The 24,230-nt window shown below is 40.1% G+C and overlaps 1 protein-coding gene across 12 annotated transcripts in view; it reads right to left on the bottom strand.

Annotated features, from left to right (window-relative positions):
* Positions 1-845: 845 nt before the first annotated feature.
* SDCCAG8 (SHH signaling and ciliogenesis regulator SDCCAG8) overlaps positions 846-24,230 on the bottom strand; it is a 160,426-nt gene continuing 137,041 nt past the window's right edge. For 7 of the 12 annotated variants that reach the window (XR_006289727.1, XM_037895332.2, XM_043543347.1 and 4 more), the window contains 2 exons: positions 6,930-7,056; positions 846-1,223 (listed from right to left, as the gene is read on the bottom strand). Coding sequence is in view for 10 of the 12 variants with exons in the window: in XM_037895332.2 (XP_037751260.1) it covers positions 1,203-1,223; positions 6,930-7,056 (148 nt within the window). In the remaining 2 variants the exon portion in view is untranslated. Of the gene's footprint in view, positions 1,224-5,430; positions 7,057-24,230 lie in introns of those variants that run through there. The other 5 variants (XM_037895328.2, XM_037895329.2, XM_037895330.2 and 2 more) reach the window with 2 other exon arrangements.

Raw genomic sequence — 24,230 nt, 5'->3', positions numbered from 1 at the left:
TGTACATCATGATTTCCTTTTTTTATCATGCATGTAATCTGATGGCCAATGTACCTCGCTGTACAGTCTCATTGATAAAATATACCACCTTTTATTTGACATCTTTCAAATACAATTTGAAATCCAATTTCTGTCACTTAAAGTCAACATCTACTCCTGAAAAAAGCACTAAGCTTCTTATGACTGAGCTAAATGTAGCAATGGTTTTACTAGTTGTATTTAAATAACATGTATGTTACTCTAAAGGCTTTGAATTAGCTTGGATTCCTTTAGTCACCTAATGATTACACAGGCCTTTCTCTTTACTGAAGCATAGATCACTACAGAGTATACTTTAAAGAAGTTTCAGGCTGTTATCAGATTCGTACAGGATGCTACCACCATGTGGGTTGAGGTGAATTTCACCTACCTTACTTCCGCAGTTCTCTTGAATATAGACTGCTGTTCCAACTTTATGCAGGTGATGTGAATTTAATCTTTAGAGAGAGATGCACCATGCAAGTGTTTGTTCTGTAAGTACTTATTTATTAAGGTATGTTAGCGTTTTAATCACCTAGGAAAGAATTTATCTGGTCCGTGAAAGCTAATTTTTTAAAATTTTGATTTGAGTGCTAACCAAGACCTCATGCAAATTACTTCATATTATAAAACACTTAGCATTAAACTAGAACTTAATTGAAGAAATCTTGTACAAGGCTGTTTAAAGGAAAAAGTTTCCCGTTAGCTACATATCTTGGAAACTTCCTTCCCCTTATTACTAAAGGCGACCAGCATATATATAAGGTGTTATATGCCAAAAGATAACTGCACAGCTTCCCCATAAATTCAAAATGAGAGACACAGAAAAAAATCAAGGTAAGTTTATTGGTATTTACATATGTAACAAGACACACATGCTGGAATAAGTTACAAAATACATTTAAAATATTTTCTTAAAAATTACACAAACTAAATGTTAAATCCATCCTGTGCACCTGCTATTTTAACTTGATCTTGAGCCTAACCACTTCACAGGAAGCACTTGGGAAAACTCACATGCTGGAAGTCTTATTTCAAACTTTGGAAAGGTGTTTGCATTCAAAAAGGTTTAATGATTTAAATGCAACGTGTGAAACAGCTGAAGTAAATCAACTGAACTGAACCAGCAAGAGTTTTCTTTCATTTGAAACATTGCGTTGGGTCAGCTTCAACCAAGTCAGCATTCAGACTGGTACACAGGGTAACTGAAAGATAAAAATAAAATATGGGATTATAAATAACTTGTGTTGCATAGTTACTTGCATTTCTAATTTGTTTGTGACTCTTCTTCCTGTGCTTAAGTTCTCAGAAATGAAGTTCATCAGTTGTTACGAATGTGGTAATGCTATGTAAACAAATTTTCAAAGTTAAACTTCCTGTGGACCTGCTGTCCTTGGCTTTTTCCAAGATCAAAAATCTTACAGGTAGTAAGAACAGAGCCATCTGATCCCTGAAAAACAAGATCTCCAGGAGCTCTAGTCATTGTTCATGTTTACCAGTAAGTAAGAGCTCTTGTTTTAGGGCACGTCTAAGGTGCTGCCCCTTCTCCTTTCCAGGAAAAAGGCAGGTTTGTGCCAGAGACTATTTACTGTGAATTGTTCAGACTGTAGATAGTGTGGGCTGCTGTATCAAAACAGGAAGCTGCTTCTGTTCTGTTAAGAAACCTCTGGTGGGAAGACTAATTTGCAACTTTTCTGCTCTTCATAGCTATTGTGCGTATGTAAACACTTGCATTTTAGTACTTCGCTATCCCAGCTCAAATACTGTTCATTGGACCATCATTAACTATCTAGAATGAAACTCTGAATAAGATGTTTCATGTAAATTGAGAGAAAGGCCATTTAAATTTCTAATGTTCTTACAGCTATTCTATCTTTAGATGACTGAAGCTTTTATTGAAATGTATAAGGTAAGTAGGACTTGAGTTGCTCCTAGAATTCAGAGGGCACTGGATTAAGCAAGGAGAATTCTGCTATGTAACAAGACGTGGCCCATTTAGGGAAGCCAATAATCTGGTAAACAAGCAGCCTATTAAGGCAGTTGAGGGGAGAGAATAGTGTATGTGCCCCTCAATACAGTACCAGGAACTATGTCAAAGAGGGGTCTATCGCAATCAAACAGTTTATATACTGTGTATTATTAAACCTTTATATAGCATAACTCGGGTGGGAGCAAAACAGATTCTCTCTCTGATAGTTGGGTATGGAAGAAGCTCAGCATTATTGCTCGCTCTCCTGATTTGGGAGCAACAGGAGTTCAGAGCAGAAGCCAGACTTTCAAAAGTGGGAGCTTAAATGCCATGATTAGGTACCTACCTTAGTGGCCTTTCATAAGTACTCAGCACTTTTTGAAATCCGGCCACTTAGGTAGGTTGTAAATAGGGCCTTTGGACCCTAATCTTGGGCTCCTTGTTTTGAAGCAGTTTATTTCTAAAAAAATATGGTATAGTTCAAACAGAAGTAAAGGACTTCAAGCAGGAATTACTGGCTGTGGTTCTATAGCTTGTTATATCCAGGGCTTTGGAGCAGAGCCTGGAGCAGCTCCGGAGCAGTGGAGCTGGAGCGGAGCCAGAGCACAGCTCCAAAGCCCTGGTTATATCAGACCAGATTATCATAATGGTCCCTTCTGGCCTTAAATCTGTCTAAGATGCTTGCAGGCCATGATCTTCATTGACAGTGGGTGGTGTACCAAGCAATTGACCATATTTAACCCATTTGCAGCTATGAGAGAGACAAGTGCAAAGAACATGCTTTGAGTTTTATGAGAGGAAGAAATAGATTCTGATCAGAAAAGGGAAATTAGAAGGTCCGTTGCTAATTACATTCAACCTGTGTTAGACAGAGGGGATTGAGAATTTAAAATTCTCTGCTGGGCTGTGGGACAAATATTTTCAAAATGATTATTTCTAACTCAAAACTCCCAAGAACCTTCATTACAACTTTGTGAGCAAATAAAATAATACGGTGACACCCTCAGTCATAAGGCAACAGCTAGTATTATTTGTGAAGTGTGTAGTTCACACTGACCACTTTCTCCAGAAATTAAAACCTCTTTTCACTTGTGATAGTACCAGTCAGGTGTTTAACATGTTGTAGAAAGTGCTAAGAGCCCTCAAGTCCCGTTCCTTGTGGTAGCTGAAAAACTGGCAGGACTGGCCTTTTTGTTAAATTGGTAAAATTACAAGAACTTGTCCAGCAAATGTAAGAACATTTCAGCTGAAAAGATTTTCAGAACACTCTAGACACTTTTGTGGCCCTTGAATGCTAAGAATAAGGGAAATACTAACATGGGGTTAGAGTGTAATAGAATTAATTTGTCTCTTAAGGCAAATACCAAACACAGATGCTAAATGTACTATTCAGTTTTTGTTTTCCCCACTCGTGTAACTAGATTAAAATGTTGGATTGAATGTTCAGCACAAAAAGTAGTGTGTACGTGGGAATATGAATACCTGTAGCTTGGACAGCGTGGTCACACTGGTACCAATAATGCCAAGGGTGAGATGATTTCCATGTCAAATTACATGTAAACTAAGGCTGTCAAGTGATTAAAAAAATTAACAGAATGATTAATTGTGCTGTTAATAATAGAATACCATTTATTTAAATATTTGAAAATGTAGAAAACATCCAAAAATATATTGATTTCAATTACACCGAATACCTACAGTGCTCACTTTATATTTATTTTTTATTACAAATATTTGCACTGTAAAAACGAAATAGTATTTTTCAATTCACTTCACACAAGTACTGTAGTGCAATCACTTTATTGTGAAAGTTGAATTTACAAATGTAGAATTATGTACCAAAAAACCCTGCATTCAAAAACAAAACAGTGTAACATTTTAGAGCCTACAAGGCCAATCACTCAGACAAACAGGTTTGTTTAAGTTTGCAGAAGATAATGCTACCTGCTTCTTGTTTACAGTGTCACCTGAAAGTGAGAACAGGTGTTCTCATGGCACTGCAAGATATTTACATGTCAGATGCACTAAAGATTCATATGTCCCTTGATGCTTCACCCACCGTTCCAGAAGACGTGTCCATGCTGATGATGGATTCTGCATGATAACGATCCAAAGCAGTGCAGACCGACTCATGTTCACTTTAATCATCTGAGGCAGATGCCACCAGGAGAAGGTTGATTTTCTTTTTTGGTGTTTCAGGTTCTGTAGTTTCCACATCAGTGTTGCTCTTTTAAAATGTCTGAAAGCATGCTCCACACCTCATCCCTCTCAGATTTTGGAAGGCACTTCAGATTCTTAAATCAAGTGCTGTAATTATCTTTTTAGAACTCTCACATTGGTATCTTCTTTGCATTTTGTCAAATTTGCAGTGAAAGTGTTCTTAAAACGAACACCACGTGCTGGATCATCATCTGAGACTGCTACAACATGAAATATATATGGCAGAATGCAGGTAAAAAAGAGCAGGAGACATACCATTCTCCCCCAAGGAGTTTAGTCACAAATTTAATTAACACATTTTTTTTTAACAAGCATCATAAGCATGGAAACATGTCCTCTGGAACAGTGGCTGGAGCTTGAAGAGGCATACGAATGTTTAGCATATCTGGCACGTAAGTACCTTGCAATGCCGGCTACAAAAGTGCCATGCAAATGTCCGTTCTCACTTTCTGGTGACATTGTAAATTAAAGGAGGGCAGCATTATCTCCTGTAAATGTAAACAAATTTGTTTCTCTTAGTGATTAGCTGAACAAGAAGTAGGACTGAGTGGACTTGTGGGCTCGAAAGTTTTACATTGTTTTGTTTTTGCATGCAGTCATGTAATCAAAAAAACCTACATTTGAAATTGCACTTTCATGATAGAGATTGCACTTCAGTACTTGTATGAGATGAATTGAAAAATACTATCATCATTTTTATGGTACAAATATAAGATGAGCACTGTGCAGTTTGTATTCTGTGTTGTAGTTGAAATTCAAAAAATATTAAGTTTCAATGGGTGTTCTGTTTAACAGTGCAATTAATTTTTTTAATCCTGATTAATTTGAGTTACTCATGTGACGTTAACTGCGATTGACAGCCCTAACGTAAACCTGTTCTTCGTTTTCAGATATCTTCTCCTATTCATTTCAATATTAAATGCAGCAATTGCTACAATTTTGAAGAAAAAAGCAGTTTCTGTTATAGGATCACATACAGATTTGAATAATCATCATAGGGAGCAGCCTTCACGCCTCATGTCAGACCAGAAGACAAATGTCTTATTCTCTACCTAAAACCTTATCTATGTAAAAATCTGCATTAAAGTTTTAGTGACTAGTCCTCATTTCTCCTATCCATCCAGGTTCCTACCTTGTCCCCATCAGCATCCATGTCTGAGCTTCATGGCTCTATTTGGATAAGTGACATTTCAGTTGCACATATTCAAATTTGCAAATAAAACATGCAACAATAAATTTAGCTCAAAGAGCACTGTGCACAATTTAAAAAATCAGGCCAGACTGCTAGGTGTTGGTGGTAAAAAGCCTTGACTGCAGCCCACGTTCCCTATTTTAACAAGTGCATCCTTTACAACTGCAAAGCCGACTTTCAGTGGTAACAATATTCAGTTTAGTTAGCAGCACATCTAGAAGGTGGGCAGCAGTACACAACCATGACTGATTTAACTGAAAATCTGCCACATCTCAGAGTCCTTAATGCAACATTCTTCAGCTTCTAAAGAGCTTAAACATGGAACACAGTGATTGCCATGACATTTGCCCACAGATACCATAAACAAGTAAATGGGAGGTAGCACAGTAGTTTTTATTCTAGATATAGGGAAAATTGGTACCTCGGGTACTCTAGGCAGCATTAAAAAGACCACATTTCCCTGTAGTCACTATGGTGTGTTTTTTATTTAGTTCTAGGTTAAAGCATCCTGATATTTGCCATGCATACTCTTAATCATGCTGCTGTTTGCCAAAAAGTAGTTTAGCATTAAACAGTGATTCTCCTTTCACACTGCAGTTTGGTACTACAAATTCCTCTCTTGGTCCTGTTCACGTTAATGAGAGTCCAAATTTCATGTATGAACCCAGAAACTTGCTTTGTTCATGAGCCAGATGGCTTGGTATCACAGTGATACGGTCGAATCAGTTAATTTACTTAGTCACAGAAACAAAGGCTTAATTATGCGCTAGATTTGGAGACTATGTTTAATTCAGCAGTTCAGTTACAGTTTAAAAAGTCATGATTCTCTTCCTCCTTTCCAAAGTAGTGAATGATTTTTAAGTTGGATGCTGCCCTTTAATCAGTGTCTGAAAAATGTTACTTTTAACAGTAGCTTGCAGACTGCCCCCCTACAGAGGCAAGGCCTTAACCCTGCCACTTCTTGTGCTAGGGTGGACTGCTGTGCCCATACAGATCCCCACTGAGAGTTCACTGGTTCCTCTGTACAGTCGGTTCGGGTGGGGTTTTCGCATTGCGACCAGGGAGGCAAAAACTTTTTTAAAACAGGGAAATGAGATTGCAAACCCACAACCAGAGGGTGAGGGACTCAGTGGCAGGTGTTGCACCCTAAAACTACAGTTTTCAAAATGATTACATTTCAATACTACATGCTAATGCTGTTAAAGAATTTTCTGTTGCCTACTATATCATCTGACATGAAGGATGAAACAAAGATTTCTGATAGGAGTTACTGGCTCAAATAGTATTGGTTCTGCTTAAATGCACCTCACAGTATTTTCTTAATTTAGTGTAGGTTTAATCAGGGTGTGGGTACAACTGCCCTGCCATCCCTCTTGATCAACGAGTTATTTCTGGACTCTGAATATTATGCATCAAGAAGGAAAACCACCTTAAAACAAGATTGTTTAGCAAAGTCTTTATCGTTCTTGATGGCTGCAGAATATTTCCCTAGGATTTTCTTTTCTCTTGTTCCCAGTATTGGCATGGTACCTGTGTTCGCAGGAACTGCACCTCCTCTGTTAGCATCTGCCTCTCTCTGAAGAGCTGATTCTGTTTGTTGAGTAACTCCACTAGCTGCTGGGCAGTGGTTTGGCAATGCTTGTCAAGCTGGTGTAACCTGGATAAAACAGATGAAAGGATACAGCAGGGCTCTGGAATTTACCACAAGGGCTTTGATATGAACCCCCAAGAGTACAGTGTATATATGGCAATAGAGCTCAGCTTGGCCATCATGTTGGAGTCAACTGTTCTTTAAAGGATATTTAATACAGTTCATCCCCATCCCTTAAAATAGGAGCATTTTAAAATGTTTTCACTTTTAAATTAAAAGCGTAAGGGCTAATAAATTAGTTTTGCCATTAAGTGACATCAATTAAAAAACAGAACCCATGTTCTAGTATATGTATTTCAGAATTGCATACATCACATTCCTGTGCTACAGGAAAAGGAATCATAGAATATCAGGGTTGGAAGGGACCTCAGGAGGTCATCTAGTCCAACCCCCTGCTCAAAGCAGGACCAATCCCCAATTTTTGCCCCAGATCCCTAAATGGCCCCCTTAAGGATTAAACTCACAACCGTGGGTTTAAGCAGGCCAATGCTCAAAGCAGTGAGCTATCCCTACCCCCCCGAGTCAATGGGATAGTACAGTTCCCAGGGCTTCTGCGTTTGGAATGCAACAGAATCAGTATCACTGCAAACTTCCTACATCAACACTCATACAGACAGCTAATAAAATCCAAGCTCACCAATTGTGTGATACCATATCAAACCCAACATGGGCATATTGCTTTTCACAACGTACACTGGGTCCCAACGTTCTTCACAGGAAGCAACATTCATTTAGCTTCTCCAATAAGCCCGGTTTTAACTCGGGGTGAAGAGATGTTTTGAAACTGGTCAAGGAACTTTGACTACAGGGACCGGGATTCCCAGGGGAAGGGTGTAAACAGGGAGTAAATGAGATGGTGAATAAGACTGAAAACACAAACGCCTGGCCTGTAATTAGGGTTGGAAGGATTAGATTTTTGTTGGTAAACGCTGGTTTTGCCACATACACACAAATGGAAGAAAAAAATTCAGTTGCTGATAACTGAAATTTAGAGATCGGCAACGTATGAAAAATGCCGCTTCGGAACTTGGGAGTTTGATTTAAGGGTATTTATATTTTGACCTGTGATTGTATTGTAAAGGAGATCTAGCTTTAACTTGTTGAATTGCAATGTTTTTAAATCTCATTAAATAGTAACTATTAACCCCCCATAATTTCCTGCAACTGTAAAAATCTAAATACATTATCTGAAATTATAAAAAATAATTGAATTCTGCCAAGCATATCAATAATAGAAATAACAAGTACCCAATTTACAGCCAAGGCCCCCACCAGCGCGGGTGCACCAGTGAGTGAGCACAGCAGTAGACAGGCCTCAGGAACTTTTACCACTGTGTCACGAAAAACCCAGTAACTCCTCTAGCTCTACACTGCTAGTCTATCCCTCAGGGTGCCTGTAAGCGCCCTTTTCAGGGAAAAGTGAAAAAGGAAAAATCTGCCATTTCCTTCAGTAAGGAAAGTAAAAAAGCAAACAAGCTGGAAGCTGTATTTAAACAAATGCACCTCACTTGCTCAAGTTCATGGATACTTTCCTGTGGTAGTGTTCAGTAAGTTTTATGATGAATTATGAAAACAAAAAAAATCCTCAATAAAATAGACTCTAAATAACAAAGCAGATGACTAGAAGGGGATTATTATTTGCATTGCCTCGGCGCCCAAAAGTCTGAATCAGAAAGGGGGCCTTCCTGTGCTAGCTGCTGTATTAGAAGAAGATAGTCACTGTACAAAATGGATATCAGGAGGGAACAAGTTCTATACAGGGCCACTACGACAAAGGTAGCATCACCTGCGTACGTAAGGTGTGATACCTGTATGGCAGGTGGTGTCTGAGAAATGAAAGCAGTCGCCATACAGCTCAACAAAGTCTTGAGTACAGCCAGAGCATATGCTATTGGAAGTGTTACATCTACATCTACCTGACCAAAATAATGCATGCAGAGCTTTCAAGTTGAGGTTAGACACTCAGAACCTATGTTCATGAAACATACAACTACTGCAGTATTCTGCATAGGAGCCCTAGTGCCGCATCCAAACAGCTCCTCAGATCATCTGAAGAGCTCATATCCATTACTGTACTAGTGCTTGCAGGTTGGGTGGGTGCTGTGTGTTTGTTTTTTTGTTCGAAGGAAAACGTAAATGGACTCCTTTGTCATATCTGTTTATACATCTGGGTGCCATTAACAACGGAACCCTTCCTTGGGTAGCACTAGAGTGAAATACTGTGGTATCTCAGATGCCACTGCAGTAACTGGGAGTAAATGCTGACCTTCCAACTGGGGTCATTGCAAGTACAGTGTCTATTAACACCCAACATAAGAATGACCCTACTGGGTCAGACCAAACGTCCATCTAGCCCAGTATCCTGTCTTCCAAAAGTGGTCAGTACCCCAGAGGGAATGAACAGAACAGGTAATCATCAAGGGATCCCTCCCCTGTCGCTCATTCCCACCTTCTGACAAACAGAGGCTAAGGATACCATTCCTGCCAACCTGGCTAATAGCCATTGATGAACATATCCTCCATGAATTTAACCAGTTCTTTTTTGAACCCTATTATAGTCTTGGATTTCACAACATCCTCTGGTGAGGAGTTCCACAGGTTGACTGCGTTGTGTGAAGAAATACTTCCTTCCCCGCCCTAAACAATCAGCACTTCTGACAAACCCTACAAAAACAACCCCTTACCAGAGTGCACAGAAGGAGAAAACACAATTTTGTAAGGAAACAGATCTACATGCCCAGCTTTTAAAAGATCATAAGACATTTATTTTTTAATTAATGACATCTTGGCAGTTCCTTGATGATCAAATGAGTTGGGGGGAAAATACTGACAGAGATGTTGCAGAGATGGGCCTGACCCAACACCCCAAAGCCAAGCACCCCATAACACTGGGGGAGCTTGGAACCAGATCGGAACAGGAGAGCTGACCCCACCTTAGGATAGACTGAACCAAAACCCTGGAAAGAATCACCATCAAATTTAGAGGAAGTTTAGTGGGTAGGGCCATGGATCCAAACTGTGTGGCTTAGGTCTTTTAATACCAAGTTCTTCAAGGTAGGCTGATTGTTGCTAAGGGCCTGCATATTTATTGTGCTAGGCTTGCAATTAAGCCTAACTTTAAACATGTGACTGTAATGGGACTACTTACATGCTTAAAGTTAGGCATATGCTTAAGTATCTTGGTGAATCAGGGTGCACATGAATGAAAGGACAACATAACCTAGGCTGAACTTCCACGGCTACACCCCTAAACTACATCTAATGACAAACTGGAGATGGAACTGAAAGTTTCTATGCAGTAATTCTGTCATGTACTTTACTATCTCTCAACTGAAGCGTAAAATAAACTGAATGAACTTACATACATCAGCTCTGCATGTGGCCACCTTGCAATATATACGCTTTTAGGAACTGCCCTGGTCAACTTTGGCACTAGTAAAAGCTTCCTCGGCCGAAACTGAAAAAAACCACTTTCTTCATAACAAAAGTCGCACAAAACCCGGTTGAAAAGAATAAGACAATGTGAGACAATGCCAAAACCACGTTTTCCAATCTGCTATGTGCCATAATATGATTTTTTCCCCCAAACTACTGCAACAGTGCTGCTGCATGGCCACATTTCAGACCACATGGTCCTGTTGGTGTGGCCTATATTGCTATGTATTTAGCAATGTCTATTATCATGTTAGCACGAGTGCACATGGAGCTGATTTTACAAGCTGTATTACCATGTACTGGAGATCAGAAAGAAGCTGTAAGCACAACCCAGCAAGCTGCAAACCCTGACAGCTGGTTTTAAGCTGCCAACCAAGTGAACAAAGAGACCATTTGATAGTATAGAATGTGCTGCTAATTACAGTCTCACACCTTGTATAACTTCTAAGGCATTACACATTAACACATAAGTTCACTACTGTATATATTTCTTTACTCTGGTTGTGTGGTTTCAGGGACCTAGAAATTGTGTCCTGTTTGTGTAAACAGATGCAGTTACTCTCCCAGAAGCAATATATCACTTCCAGTGCAAGAGAGGAAGCAATGTCTACTGTGAAGCAGTGTAGTTAGAAGATATGATGCCAAACTGGGGAGAGCTGACAGGTGGGTTCTATTCCCTGCTCCGTCACTGGTTCACTGTGTGACTTGAGGACAGTCACGCAATCTCTCCCTGCCTTAGCACACCCAGCTATAAGGTAGGTATTATGTACCCCTTCTCCCAAAACACTTAGAACTCTTCATCCAGAGATTCCCTCTCCGGGGTAGGGGGTTACTATTATAAATTACTTTCTTCACAGAGACACAGCAAAGAAAAACTAAAGACTCCTATGAGTTCTGTCCTACCCCTTTAGCATCTTGTGGTCTATAAAACTTTTTGACTCCAGGTTCCTTAACTCTGATAGTGCTAAGAGCTTGGTCCAACTCCTGCCAACTTCAAAAGAAAATAATAAACTGAACTTGGACTGATTTATAAACATTCCATAAAGGGCACCACGTCTCCTTTGCCCTAGTGCCTTGACATGTTTTAAAAACATGGTCCCCAGGGACACTTCTTTACTCAATAATTAACATCACCAGCAACTAAAGACGGCTAAGCTCTACAACCCCCCATCAGCATCCTCCCAGACCCTCACAGCAAAGCAACTGGTGTTTTCACCTTGATATTGCACATCACTATTTTGGATCAGAGGAAGCAAATTTCAGTGATAGATGGGTGCCTAATACAGAATGCCCTGCCAGCTGCCCCTCTCTTTCATGAGTGGGCTCCAGGTCTGGCATCCTTGCTGATCCCAATTCTGGCAGCTTGGCACAGGAAGAACAGTGGTCTCCCAGAGAGATGGGTCCCAGAGCATCTGATGCTTTACAGATCAAAATCAACATCCTACATTCTACTGGCTCCTTGGCAGATAGCCCACGTGGCCCTAAAGCCTTACTGGGTCAGGCCCATATTGTCTGTCTACACAGGATGACATATCTTGCTTTAAGCACATGAAAGATAATTCAATTAAATTGCAAGTGAAGAGAAACAACTCTTTTGTTATAGAAGTATTACTTATGCAGTTCAGTTATGTAAACAAATCCTAACCATTCTAGCACTACCCTACATTGAGACCATTTACAGCATAATCTGACAAAACGAAATAGCTCCCATCTACAAATCATGCATTTAAATTATTCTCCATCTGTTGCCTCATCTTACAAAAATTCCCAATTTATTCAGAGGGGTAAGAGAGCAAAAGATAGCAGTGTGGAACACAAGCACAGGTTGGCAACTGGTTACATAAAAAAAGGAAACAAGATTTGGGGCATAAGGAACTGCAGCTTTAATTAGTTTGTTTCAAAGAGAAAACAAATTCTCATTCTAAACCTTAATAATCACCTGTTAGTGGTGCTATTCAGAACGTGCACGCAGCTTTATTGCAGAGTGGCCAAGATGAGGTGCACTGTTTTTGAAGTGAGGTATATGCTGCACCCTCAGACATCCCAGTTAGTATGTTAAGTTCCTTGGGGCAGAGACCAACGGCCAGGTCCTACAAAGAAGTAGGAGGTGAGGGTACTCCACACCTTGCAGGATCGAGTCCCACATCTTCATGTTCTGCACAACAAATACCCTTAAATCTAAAATCAGGGTCTCTAACGGTACACCTACACTGCAAGGGGAAAAAAAAAAAAGAGAGAACCTGGCAACAAGTCTCAGAGCCCAGGGTTTACAGACTCAGGCTCATAGGGCTCATGCTAAAGTGCTAAAAATAGCAAAGACCTTCCCACTCAGTCTGGAACTCATCTCTGAAACCTGGCAAGGTAGGTGGGTCTTAGATCCTGAGTGGAAATTTCTACACTGCTATTTTTAATGCTGTCGCATGAGCCCAAATCTGTCAACCTGGGCTCTGAGACTCACTGTTGGATGGTTGTTGGTGGTTGTCTTTTTTTTTTTTTTTTTTTTTTTTTTTTTTGCAGTGTAGGTGTACCCGTAGTGAGTTCTCATTAAGTGGACAGACCTGCATGGAGATGAAAAGGAAGTTACTGGATACAATACCTCTTAGCTCTCATAAATTACATTTAGCAAGGACAATACCAAAGTAAAAAGAATCCCAGCTAATAGAGAATACTATTCAGGCTGTCACTGAGCTCAGTAAAAAGAAAAGGAGTATTGTTGAAATCATGGTGGAATTCCTCAAGTGCTTCTTTTCCATGGGTCCAGATGATGAAGATGTCATCAATATAGCCCCTACTCTACTTGCGCTATATTGATGACAACTTCATCATCTGGACCCATGGAAAAGAAGCGCTTGAGGAATTCCACCATGATTTCAACAATTTCCATCCCACCATCAACCTCAGCCTGGACCAGTCCACACAAGAGATCCACTTCCTGGACACTACAGTGCTAATAAGCAATGGTCACATAAACACAACCCTATACCGGAAACCTACTGACCGCTATTCCTACCTACATGCCTCCAGCTTTCACCCAGACCACACCACATGATCCATTGTCTACAGCCAAGCTCTGCGATACAACCGCATTTGCTCCAACCCCTCAGACAGAGACAAACACCTACAAGATCTCTACCAAGCATTCTTACAACTACACTACCCACCTGCTGAAGTGAGGAAACAGATTGACAGAGCCAAAAGAGTACCCAGAAGTCACCTACTAGAGGACAGGCCCAACAAAGAAAATAACAGAACGCCACTAGCCGTCACCTTCAGCCCCCAACTAAAACCTCTCCAACGCATTATCAAGGATCTACAACCTATCCTGAAGGACGACCCAAATCTTGGGAGACAGGCCAGTCCTTGCCTACAGACAGCCCCCCAACCTGAAGCAAATACTCACCAGCAACCACATACCACACAACAGAACCACTAACCCAGGAACCTATCCTTGCAACAAAGCCCGTTGCCAACTGTGCCCACATATCTATTCAGGGGACACCATCATAGGGCCTAATCACATCAGCCACACTATCAGAGGCTCGTTCACCTACACATCTACCAATGTGATATATGCCATCATGTGCCAGCAATGCCCCTCTGCCATGTACATTGGGCAAACTGGACAGTCTCTACGTAAAAGAATAAATGGACACAAATCAGATGTCAAGAATTATAACATTCATAAACCAGTCGGAGAACACTTCAATCTCTCTGGTCACTCGATTTCTGATCTAAAAGTGACTATTCTTCAACAAAACAACTTTGAAAACAGACTCCAACGAGAGACTGCTGAATTGGAATTAATTTGCAAATTGGATACAATTAACTTAGGCTTGAATAGAGACTGGGAGTGGTTGAGTCATTATACAAAGTAAAACTATTTCCCCTTGTTTATTTTCCCCCGCCCCCCATTCTTGTTAACTCCTGGAAATGTGCTGGAAATGGCCCACCTTGATTATCACTTCCAAAGGTTTTCTCTCCCCCCATCCCACTCTCCTGCTGGTAATAGCTCATCTTAAGTGATCACTCTCCTTACAATGTATATGATAAAAACCCATTTTTTCATATTCTGTGTGTATATAAATCTCCTCACTGTATTTTCCACTTTATGCATCCGATGAAGTGAGGTGTAGCTCACGAAAGCTTATGCTCAAATAAATTGGTTAGTCTCTAAGGTGCCACAAGTACTCCTTTTCTTTTTGCGAATACAGACTAACATGGCTGCTACTCTGAAAACTGAGCTCAGTGTAGGTGGTACACTGGGTTTTGGACAGGCCTTCTACACTGTGGTGAATCTCATCCAAAGAAAATAAAGTTTCATGCACAAAATGATAGTAACACAAAAGAAAGTTATGTTGACATTTTCTGTGTACCAGACAAAATGATATCTTCATAGGAGTGAAATATTTAGTAATTCTATTCTAATAGTGAGGCTTTAGACATAAATATATTGACAGGTCTCTGCTCCAGGGAGTTTACAACCCAAATTATACTCAATAATCCCACAGGTGACTATGAACAAAGAGGAGAGGATGGTATGAAGCTTGTTAGTCCCTCTCCAGATGTTTACATTTATTATCAATAAACTGATCTATTGGGGTTTGCAGACAGCATCCAGACTTAAGAGCAGGATTGGGGATTTTAGACCTGAAAAAGTGGACTCATTAAAAGATTAACTTATTTTAGTGTCATCAGGTTATGCATGCAAGACACTCCCACTCTTCACTGCATAGCTGAATTTGCTGAAGTAGTATGATTAAATTACAGCAACCTGCAGCAGCTAAATCACCAAATTCAATAACCATGCTGCATTTACTGGCACACATCTTAATTAGGTTTTAATACAAGTAATCTGATAACTACTCCTGGCCAGCCAGAGCAGGACTGTCAGTGCTGAAAGCTGTGTTATTTAGCTGCTCTTCCGGTATACTGCAGCAACCTCCCCACTGACCCTTGTCAAAGAACCCCATCTGCTGGTTGCCACGGTAACTGAAGGCAACCAACTGAGCTGAACAGAGTCACTTGGAAATAAAGTCAATGGCCAAAGGAATTCAGCTAAGAGTAATAAATCATTTAGTAAAAGGGAGTCTTCATAAATCTGTATTATGGGAACAACTGCATAACTGTAGGTTAGAGGAGCAGTGGTGGATCACAAGTTCAGATGCATGCAGATCCACTTCTTTTTCAGCATCTGTAAGTTTTGTCATAAAAAAAGCCCAGAGAACGTTATTTGTACAGAAAGCTACATTGAAAAGGGTTTTCTTTTTAGGCAGAAAGCAAAGCAGCAACCCACTCATTTCTAATGTCCCTTTCGTAACATTTAATTTATTTGTATTTGTTTTTAAGTAGAGGCAATGGACTACATGCTGCTTTCAGTAATAGTGGTGTAATTCATGAGTAACTCCATGGGAGCCCACAGTGTTAGTCCTGAATCACAAAGGTGCAAGAAAGTATAATCTAACCCAATATCAAGACAATTTCACACTTATTTTGAAATCTATCAGCTATTTGTTAATCTCACATATTTGTGAAAAAACTATATAAATTTTAAAAAGCACAGTCGTCTTAGAAAAAAGATGGTAAAAAAAAATCCAAAAAGCACACAGCAAATACAAGTCAACTGTAAACTAAAAGAAAACAAAGCAGAACTATCCATCTGTAAGTTTCTGCCCTTCCCCAATACAATTTTTAGCGGCGACATTCAAAATTACTAGTTGATGGATAGATGGCAACAGTGGGTCCCAAAAGACAATGGTGTAAGCGCCAAAGCAGTTCAGTTACTATGTGTCATGCTGCAGCATCGTGAGTTGCTAAAAAGTCCAATTCTTGAGTAGCAGTCCTTGCCACAGATGGTGCAGGTGTACGGCACAGGGCCAGAAGATGAGACTGGTGCAGCACTACTGGTACTTGAGGCCTGCTGCACTTTTCTCTGTTTGCACTCTCTGCTTCTCTCTCCCTCTCTCTCCATCGCCTTTCTTCCGACTCTTTGTCTCCCTGGTGCAGTACCCCGTTGCTAGCTCCTTCTTCCCAGTTTGCAGTGTTGATGTTGAAAGTTTTCAAATCCTTCCTGCAAACATCTTTGAACCTGAGCCTAGGTTGGCCCAGTGGCCTTGGAGAATCCACAAGTTCTCCATACAGGAGGTCCTTTGGAATGCATCATCAATCCAGTGCAGGGTGACCAAATGAACGAAGATACCTATGTTTGTTTGGCAATTTTACTTTCTCAAGTATCTTTCTTCAAGTACTTTCTTCAGTATCAGGAATTTTGGTTTCTAACTTGGTATTTAAAATACAAACAAAGATAGCGGGTGTAGAAGGTGTTTAGCCTTCTCGCATGCGTGCTGTAGGTAGTCCAGCTCTCACCATATAGCAGCATGCTCACGATGCATATGTGGTAAACCCATATCTTGCTGTTCAATGTCATTTTCCTGTTATCCCACATGTGCTTGGCCAATTGACCGAATATGGTGGCTGCCTTTCTGAGGTGAGAATTAAGCTAGTAATCTAGAGATAGTATCAAATATATTGGATAACCTAAGTAACGAGAACTCATGCACAACTGCTAGCTTAACGCCAGCTATTAAAACTTCTAGGGCAGTCAACACACCTTGTGCCATAATCATTGTCTTCCTTAGACTGATGGATAGTCCAAATTCATCACAAGCAAACACAAAGATATTGCAAAGTTTCCAGAGCTCCTCTTCACTATGTGCAAAGAGCACTGCACCAACTGCAAAAAGAAGTTCTCTTATTAACATAGGTTTAACCTTGGTTTTTTTTTCCTCTCTTAAACATGCAATACTGAAGAGTTTTCAATTTGATCTTGTATGGAGATTTATATCCTCAGTGCTAGATGAGAAAGTATGACTAATTAGCAGAGAGAAAAAAAAGCGTTAATGCCCAAACACATCCTTGTTTGATACTACTGTAGATTTTCAAAGCTGTCATACTGATCAACATCATATTGGACTGTAGTCTTCATGAAAGAATCAAATCAAACTAAGGAGAACTGGAGGGCAGCCAATTCTCTCTAGCAATTGAAAAGGGTCCTTTTTACCAACCAGGTCAAAAGCCTTTGTAAGCTCTATGAAGGTCAAAGAGAGAGATTTTCCTTGTTCTAGACAATTTTCTTGAAGTTGTCAAAGTGTGAAGACCATATTAATAGTTGATCTACCATCATGGAAGCTGCACTGACTGGATATATGTGTTCAGCAAGAACTTGCAGTCTGTTGAGAATGATCGGTACAAATGCCTTGCCAGCAACACTAAGGAGAGATTTTCCTATGTACTGTAGTTGTTACAATCACTCCAATCTCCTTTATTTTTATACAATGTTACGCTGTTAGCAGCCTTCATGTCTTATGGTACTCTTCTTTCCGTCCAACAAACAAACATTGTGCAAATATTGAAGCACAGCCAGTTCTCCTTGTTTCATACTTCAGCCACAATTCCATCTTCTCCTGTGGCCCTTCCTGATGAAAAAGGGCAGCCACCTACCTGGCAAGTTCATGTATAGTTGGTTCTATATCAATCATTGATTGTCTGGAGCCTGGGGATTACATTTAATGCTGCTTCAGAAACTGGTTTTATCTGAATAAAGTTTGTGATTCTGTTCCAACCCACACTGCATCTGTTTGCTTCTGTCAATGATGGTACTATTAAGAGATTGAGTGGAGCAGTCTTTTTTTTTAATTAATTATTTTTTAAATATCTCTTAGATCTTCATTCTCAAATGATATTTGTATCTTCTTGCACAAACTGAGCCAGTATGATTGAGCATATTGCCTCACTATTTGTTGAAATGTGCTCTTGGCTGCTCTGAGGTGAACATGAGTGTTGTTCCATGCTGCATTAGAATTCAGCGGAGGTGCAATCAGTGACAACTTCCCTGAGTGAACTGGAAACACCTTTCTTGGTCTTCTGTATTATTGATATTAGGGGGGTGCACAACAGCTGTGGTTAGTATGATGGAAATCTGTAATGAAAGCCTTATTTTGCAGCACACCAGCACATGGTCTGTGTCATAGTCTGCATGTGAAAACTGAGTACGGAAAACATCCTGCAGGTGTGGGGTTTTTTTTGTTTTTTTGTTTTTAAACAGGTGACCATTAAATCCAGTTGGTGCCACTGTCCAGGTCTCAGGTGTCTCCACAAGACCCTTTGATGATGATCACCTTGGAAGTAGATAATGGTAATGCACAGTCCTTGGTGGGTGCAGAGCTCCAATAATCTTTGCCCATTGCCATTAATTCTTCTCATTCCATGGTACCAACATGATTTTGTGATCTGAGCCAGCTCTAGCACTGAAGTTTATCAATAGAGTCGCTCATGCCATAGTTGCTTACTGATGACACTGTTGAGTTGCTGATAGAACAAGTCCTTCTCTTCAGAAATGGAGGAAAGTGTTGGGGCATATGTACTGATGAAGCTGGCAAAGCCACTTCTAGAAGATATTACTGATAAAACATGTTCTGATGTTGCAATGAGACAGTTGAGCTTGGATGCTAAGACTGCAAAATTCACTGTGTTCACTGTGGTGGTGTTTGCTTTTTCCATGCCGAAAAAAGAAGTATAATGTATCTTGCACAGGGAACATGTGTCAGCTAGTCTGGTTTCAGAGACAGCATCCGCCTCAATGTCCAACTTCTCTAGTTCTATATCGATTATGGCAGACTTTCTAGGGTCACTGACCTCCTCTAGGTCATTTGACATACCACTGCATGTTGTCCTTGCATTCCAACAAGTAAGTTTGAAGAGGGTTCCATACCCAAACCTTTTGCAATGAAAATAAGGAGGCAGAACTTGCCTTAGGACCAAAGTCCATCTCTCGGTGGTACGGACTGAAGCCAAGGACTTGGGTCCAAGACATTTGGAAGCCAGTACAGCTGCAGGAGACACTGCAACACAAAGCTGAGTTACAGTACCAACCACCTAATATTTTCTCCACAGCGGGTTTGGTTCAGGGTTTCATCCCCTAGCCTTTATTCAGCCAAGAGCTGGCTGCAAGGCAGCAGCAACAGATCGAGATTACTCTTTTATGGATATTGTTTTTCATTCCAGTGGGTGTCTGGCATGCCTCACATCAGTCAGTGAGCAGTGGGGTTCCCAGCTTAGTTGCTGGGGACTCAACCTGCAGCAGGTTGTACTGGGTTACATGGTACCAGTAGCAGGCCTGACATTCCTGACCTGACATTACCAGATACCTCAAAATTACTAGTGTGTTAAGTAGTTTAAATGGGTGTGTCTTAAACTAAAGGCACTTCATAAATAATTACATCCAAAAAAACTAATGTAAAAGAATATCAAATTTGCAGAGTCAGCACTCAGAATTTAGGAAATGCCAAAAATACGGTTACCTTTGCAACTTCTAGTAGTTATAGACCTTTCTCCTCCTCACCCGAGCTTCTGTTAGGGTGACCAGAAAGCAAGTGTGAAAAATTGGGATGGGGGGTGGGGGATAATAAGAACCTATATAAGAAAAAGACCCAAAAATCAGGACATCTGGTCACCCTAGCTTCTGTCCTTATCCCCGTTCTCCCTCTCATTCACCACCCCCACTTGGCCCAGGCACACCGCAGCACCTGTCCTTTTCCACCTCAGCTCCTACCCACGACCTAGCTCCTGCTTCCTCCCCCAAGCTCCTCCACTCCAATATCAACCTGGCTTCTGCCCCCAACCCCACTCTACACCTTTATACCCTCTAGCTCCTTCCCCCTCTACTTCTAACCACATCCCTCACTAACACATCCGATCCCTCTCCTCTGCTTCATTCTATCCTCTAACTCCTGTTCCCCCTTCCACTCTGCTTCTCCCCAGCTGCAACACCCCCTGCTCCAATTCCTCAACTCTCTGCATTTCAATCAGTCTGTTTCTTCCTTGTCTTCCACCGTGTGGCCACCAGCGGGGGTTACTGACAGCATAAGAGAAAGAGACTTCCCATTCTCAGTTCCAGTGCTCAACACCAGAGCAGCCTGGAATAGCAATTGCAGGGAAAAACCTACTCAGCCCCTGCAGCCTCAGTACAAATGAGAATCATTAGGGAATTTAGCTGCCAAATGCTAACAAGTCTCTAATAAACATGTGTGAATTAAGTCTTTTGAGAGGCTTACAGATTGGCCAAATGTGGGCACATTATAATGGGAATGACAAATGATAATACCATGATGACCCCCCCTACCAAATTTCAAGTGTCTGTTCCAAAGCATGGAGTGCTAGAGTTTCTCAACAGTTTTAAGGGGGAAAATTAACAAAGGCAAAACAAAATATTTTCCTTAATCTCATTCATAGAAATGTTTTAGCTGACACTTTCCAAAAATTTTTTGGATAACCTGGCAAAATTATGAACAATTGAAATGAGGGTCTTACAATTGGGAGTGTCAAGTCAATTTAACTATAGGCATTGCTACCCGCACCACCTATAAATAATAATATAACAATATTTAACACATATATAAGCACTTTATATTTTCACTGTGGTTTACAGCTTTAATTAATTCAGACAACCTTCTGTAAGGTATGTAAATAAGAATGTATCACTGTAGAGATGGGAAAACTCAGGGACAGGGCAGTTATGGCCCAACATTAAAGATGGCCTCAATTTTGGGGTGCCCAACTTGAGACACCTAAATCTGGGTTGTCAGAAAGGATTGAGCACCCAATAACCCAACTGAAGTCAGTGTTCAGCACCTCAGAGAAATCAGGCTCCAGATGTCTCAAATTAAGCACTCAAAAATCACAGACATTTTAAAAACAATTTGGCCTCAGAGACTTGCTTCAAGATTTCATCTTTTATCTTTATGGAAAGAATGCCAAATATTATCATATGTGATGATGCTCTGGAGATTTGCGAACTTTTCTACTAGGAACTCAGGTGAGATAACCAAGCTTCTTCCATGTAGGCCATCCAACAACCAATGGGTAGGAAATTTTGGTTACTACCATCCTGGCTGGATTGGAACCCGACACGTCTCACTATTAATTCCTGTAGCTAGCCAGGCCCCATTTCATTTAATAATTTTGGAAATTTCTATTCGGTCACTTCCAAATTGCTTTTAACAATGAGAAATTCAGCTCCCTTAAACCTTCCAAATGTTTGATTCTTCAGACACACACTACTCTGTCCTCTCCAATACAACAACAGCCTCCTTGTGCCATGGTGACTAGATGGGGTCTAATTAATGGCTAATTTAGTAACAGTAATTCATCTTTGGTTTTACATTTCATCCCCAGTTTCTAGATCTAGTAGCTTATTTTCACTTCCACAGCTGGTCCTCCAGGTTAAACAAATAAGATCACTCATGGGCAACCAGGGTCTGGATCCATTCCTCACGTCGAACATTCCCAGTTAAGGACAAAGAATAAATGATTTGCTTTATGTGAATAATCATCATTCATCAGGGTAGATATGCTGCTCTGCTGCAGCATTTTTTCTTCTACTAATGTTTCCCCTTTGAAGACATTATTTCTGCTGCATATCTCAATTTCCCTCTTATATCTCCAATTCCCAGACATACTTGAACCTTTATAAAGTACCAGTTTGAGGCTGCACAGAATAATAACTGTAAGAATTCTATTCAGAGACCGTGAGATTTACTAATGCAATCTGCCCAATCTGAACTCTTCCCTTCAGAAACATTTGCCTTTAAAAAAACTCCCAGCATGAACCTCATATGAAGTGACATGTAGCAGACAGTGCATGTGGTGTTTGGGCATACTGCACAGAATTAAAAGATAATTCTTTACTCTGTTTATTCAATGGCATGTGCATAATGTACATGTGGGCCCAAAATGACATCAGACATTTAAAGCAAAAAAGTTGATAAAAGCATCAGCTTCTGTTACTTTACTTTTTTGGTTGCTGCCTTAATTTAAAAAAAAAAATGCTAGCAGGAAAGATGGTGCAGTTTAGCTACAACTGCTTCAGTAATTTCTAACACTGACAAAGAAACTTTGGGTTCAATCCTAAACTCCTTACTTAGCCCAAACTCTTGTAGAAGGACTGCAGGCACTTGCAATATATACAATAGCCTCCATATATCCACATCTGGTTCTGTATTTATAGTTATTCCTACTACATACATACACACACACACACACACACATACACGAGAAGTCAAACTTCGCAGATTCTCACTAATGACTGGGACACCCATTACAGATTACCGAACTAAGGCCCAATCTTGCAAACACTCTTGCACATAATGCTTACAACAAAGACTTCCATGGGTCTACTCACTTGGTACCATGTGCAGGAGCAAGGACGTAGGCCCAGATATTTAAAAGTATTTAAGGATTGCTGTGCTCAGTGTTCTAATGCCTAACTGATTTAGGAGCCTAAATCTCATTTTCAAAAGTGGGCTCAGAATTTAGGAGTCTAAATCGCAGCAATAGTTGATAGGATTTAGACTCCTAAATCAGGGAGGTGTTAAATATCACTAAAAATCTGGGCCTTAGCAAATAAAAACAAAACATTTGAGTAGAAATAAGACTTTCAAAATATACCATAACATATTTACCCAGATAGTATGAAATATCAAATCAAAACTAAACTACAACTGGCAGTAGAATTATAGAAGGTAACATTATTACATCACAAAAAGGTATTTTTATATTTGTTCACTTACTCCTTACGGGTCCAATCCTGCAAACCATTACACTCATGAGTAGTCCTTGCTAACGTAAGTAGTCTCAGGGTATGTCTATGGGAGATCTGATTCCCTGTCCCAATAGACAGACTTGAGCCAGCACACTAAAAATAATGGTCTGGATGTTGTGATGCTGGCAGTAGCTTGGGCTAGCCCTCAAGCTTAGAGCCAGGGGGTTGGGTGGGCTTGGACTTGTGTGACTAGCCCAAGCTGCTGCCCATGCCACAACGTCCACGCTACTACTTTTAGCATGTTAGCTTGAGCAGATCTAGCATGAGTCAATTTATTTGGGCTGGTAATCACCTCCCAGTTGCAGTATAGACACTCTCATTGACTTGGAAATGGAACTACTCATGTGAGTAAAGATTTGGTTGTCTGCAACAGATCTCCTGATTTAATAATTACATAGTCCCTCTAAACAAACAAACAAAACCAAACTTTTACTTAGAGCTCAGGTCACACCATTTTATAGCCCATGAGTGAAAATGATTAATATCAAGGAAATAAGCAGTTAAACCATTCATTACCCCATATACACTCCACTCATCAGTTTATCTTCTCTACTCCAATTTAGAGCTGGGCAATTAATGGCTTTTCAGTTCCTTGGTAATTAAAATACATGGTTCAACCAAAAACTAGGACTATCAAGCGATTAAAACAAATTAATCGCGATTAATCGCATTGTTAAACAATAGAGTACCATTATTTAAATATTTTTGGAGGCTTTCTACATTTTCAAATATATTGATTTAAATTACAACACAGAATACAAAGTATACAGTGCTCACTTTAGATTTATCTTTGATTACAAGTATTTGCACTGTAAAAAACAGCAAAAGAAATAGTATTTTTTCAAATCACCTAATACAAATACTGTAGTGCAATCTCTTTATCATGAAAGTTGAACTTACAAATGTAGAATTATGCACAAAAAATCCTGCACTCAGAAACAAAACAATGTAAAATTTTAGAGCCTGCAAGTCCGCTCAGTCCTATTTTTTGTTCAGCCAATCGCTCAGATAAACAAGTTTGTTTACATTTGCAGGAGATAATGCTGCCCGCTTCTTGTTTACAGTGTCACATGAAAGTGAGAACAGGCGT

Source organism: Chelonia mydas, chromosome 3 (genome assembly GCF_015237465.2).
Source record: "Chelonia mydas isolate rCheMyd1 chromosome 3, rCheMyd1.pri.v2, whole genome shotgun sequence".
NCBI classification, from domain to species: Eukaryota; Metazoa; Chordata; order Testudines; family Cheloniidae; genus Chelonia; species Chelonia mydas.
This window is presented reverse-complemented; position numbering and strand designations above follow the sequence as displayed.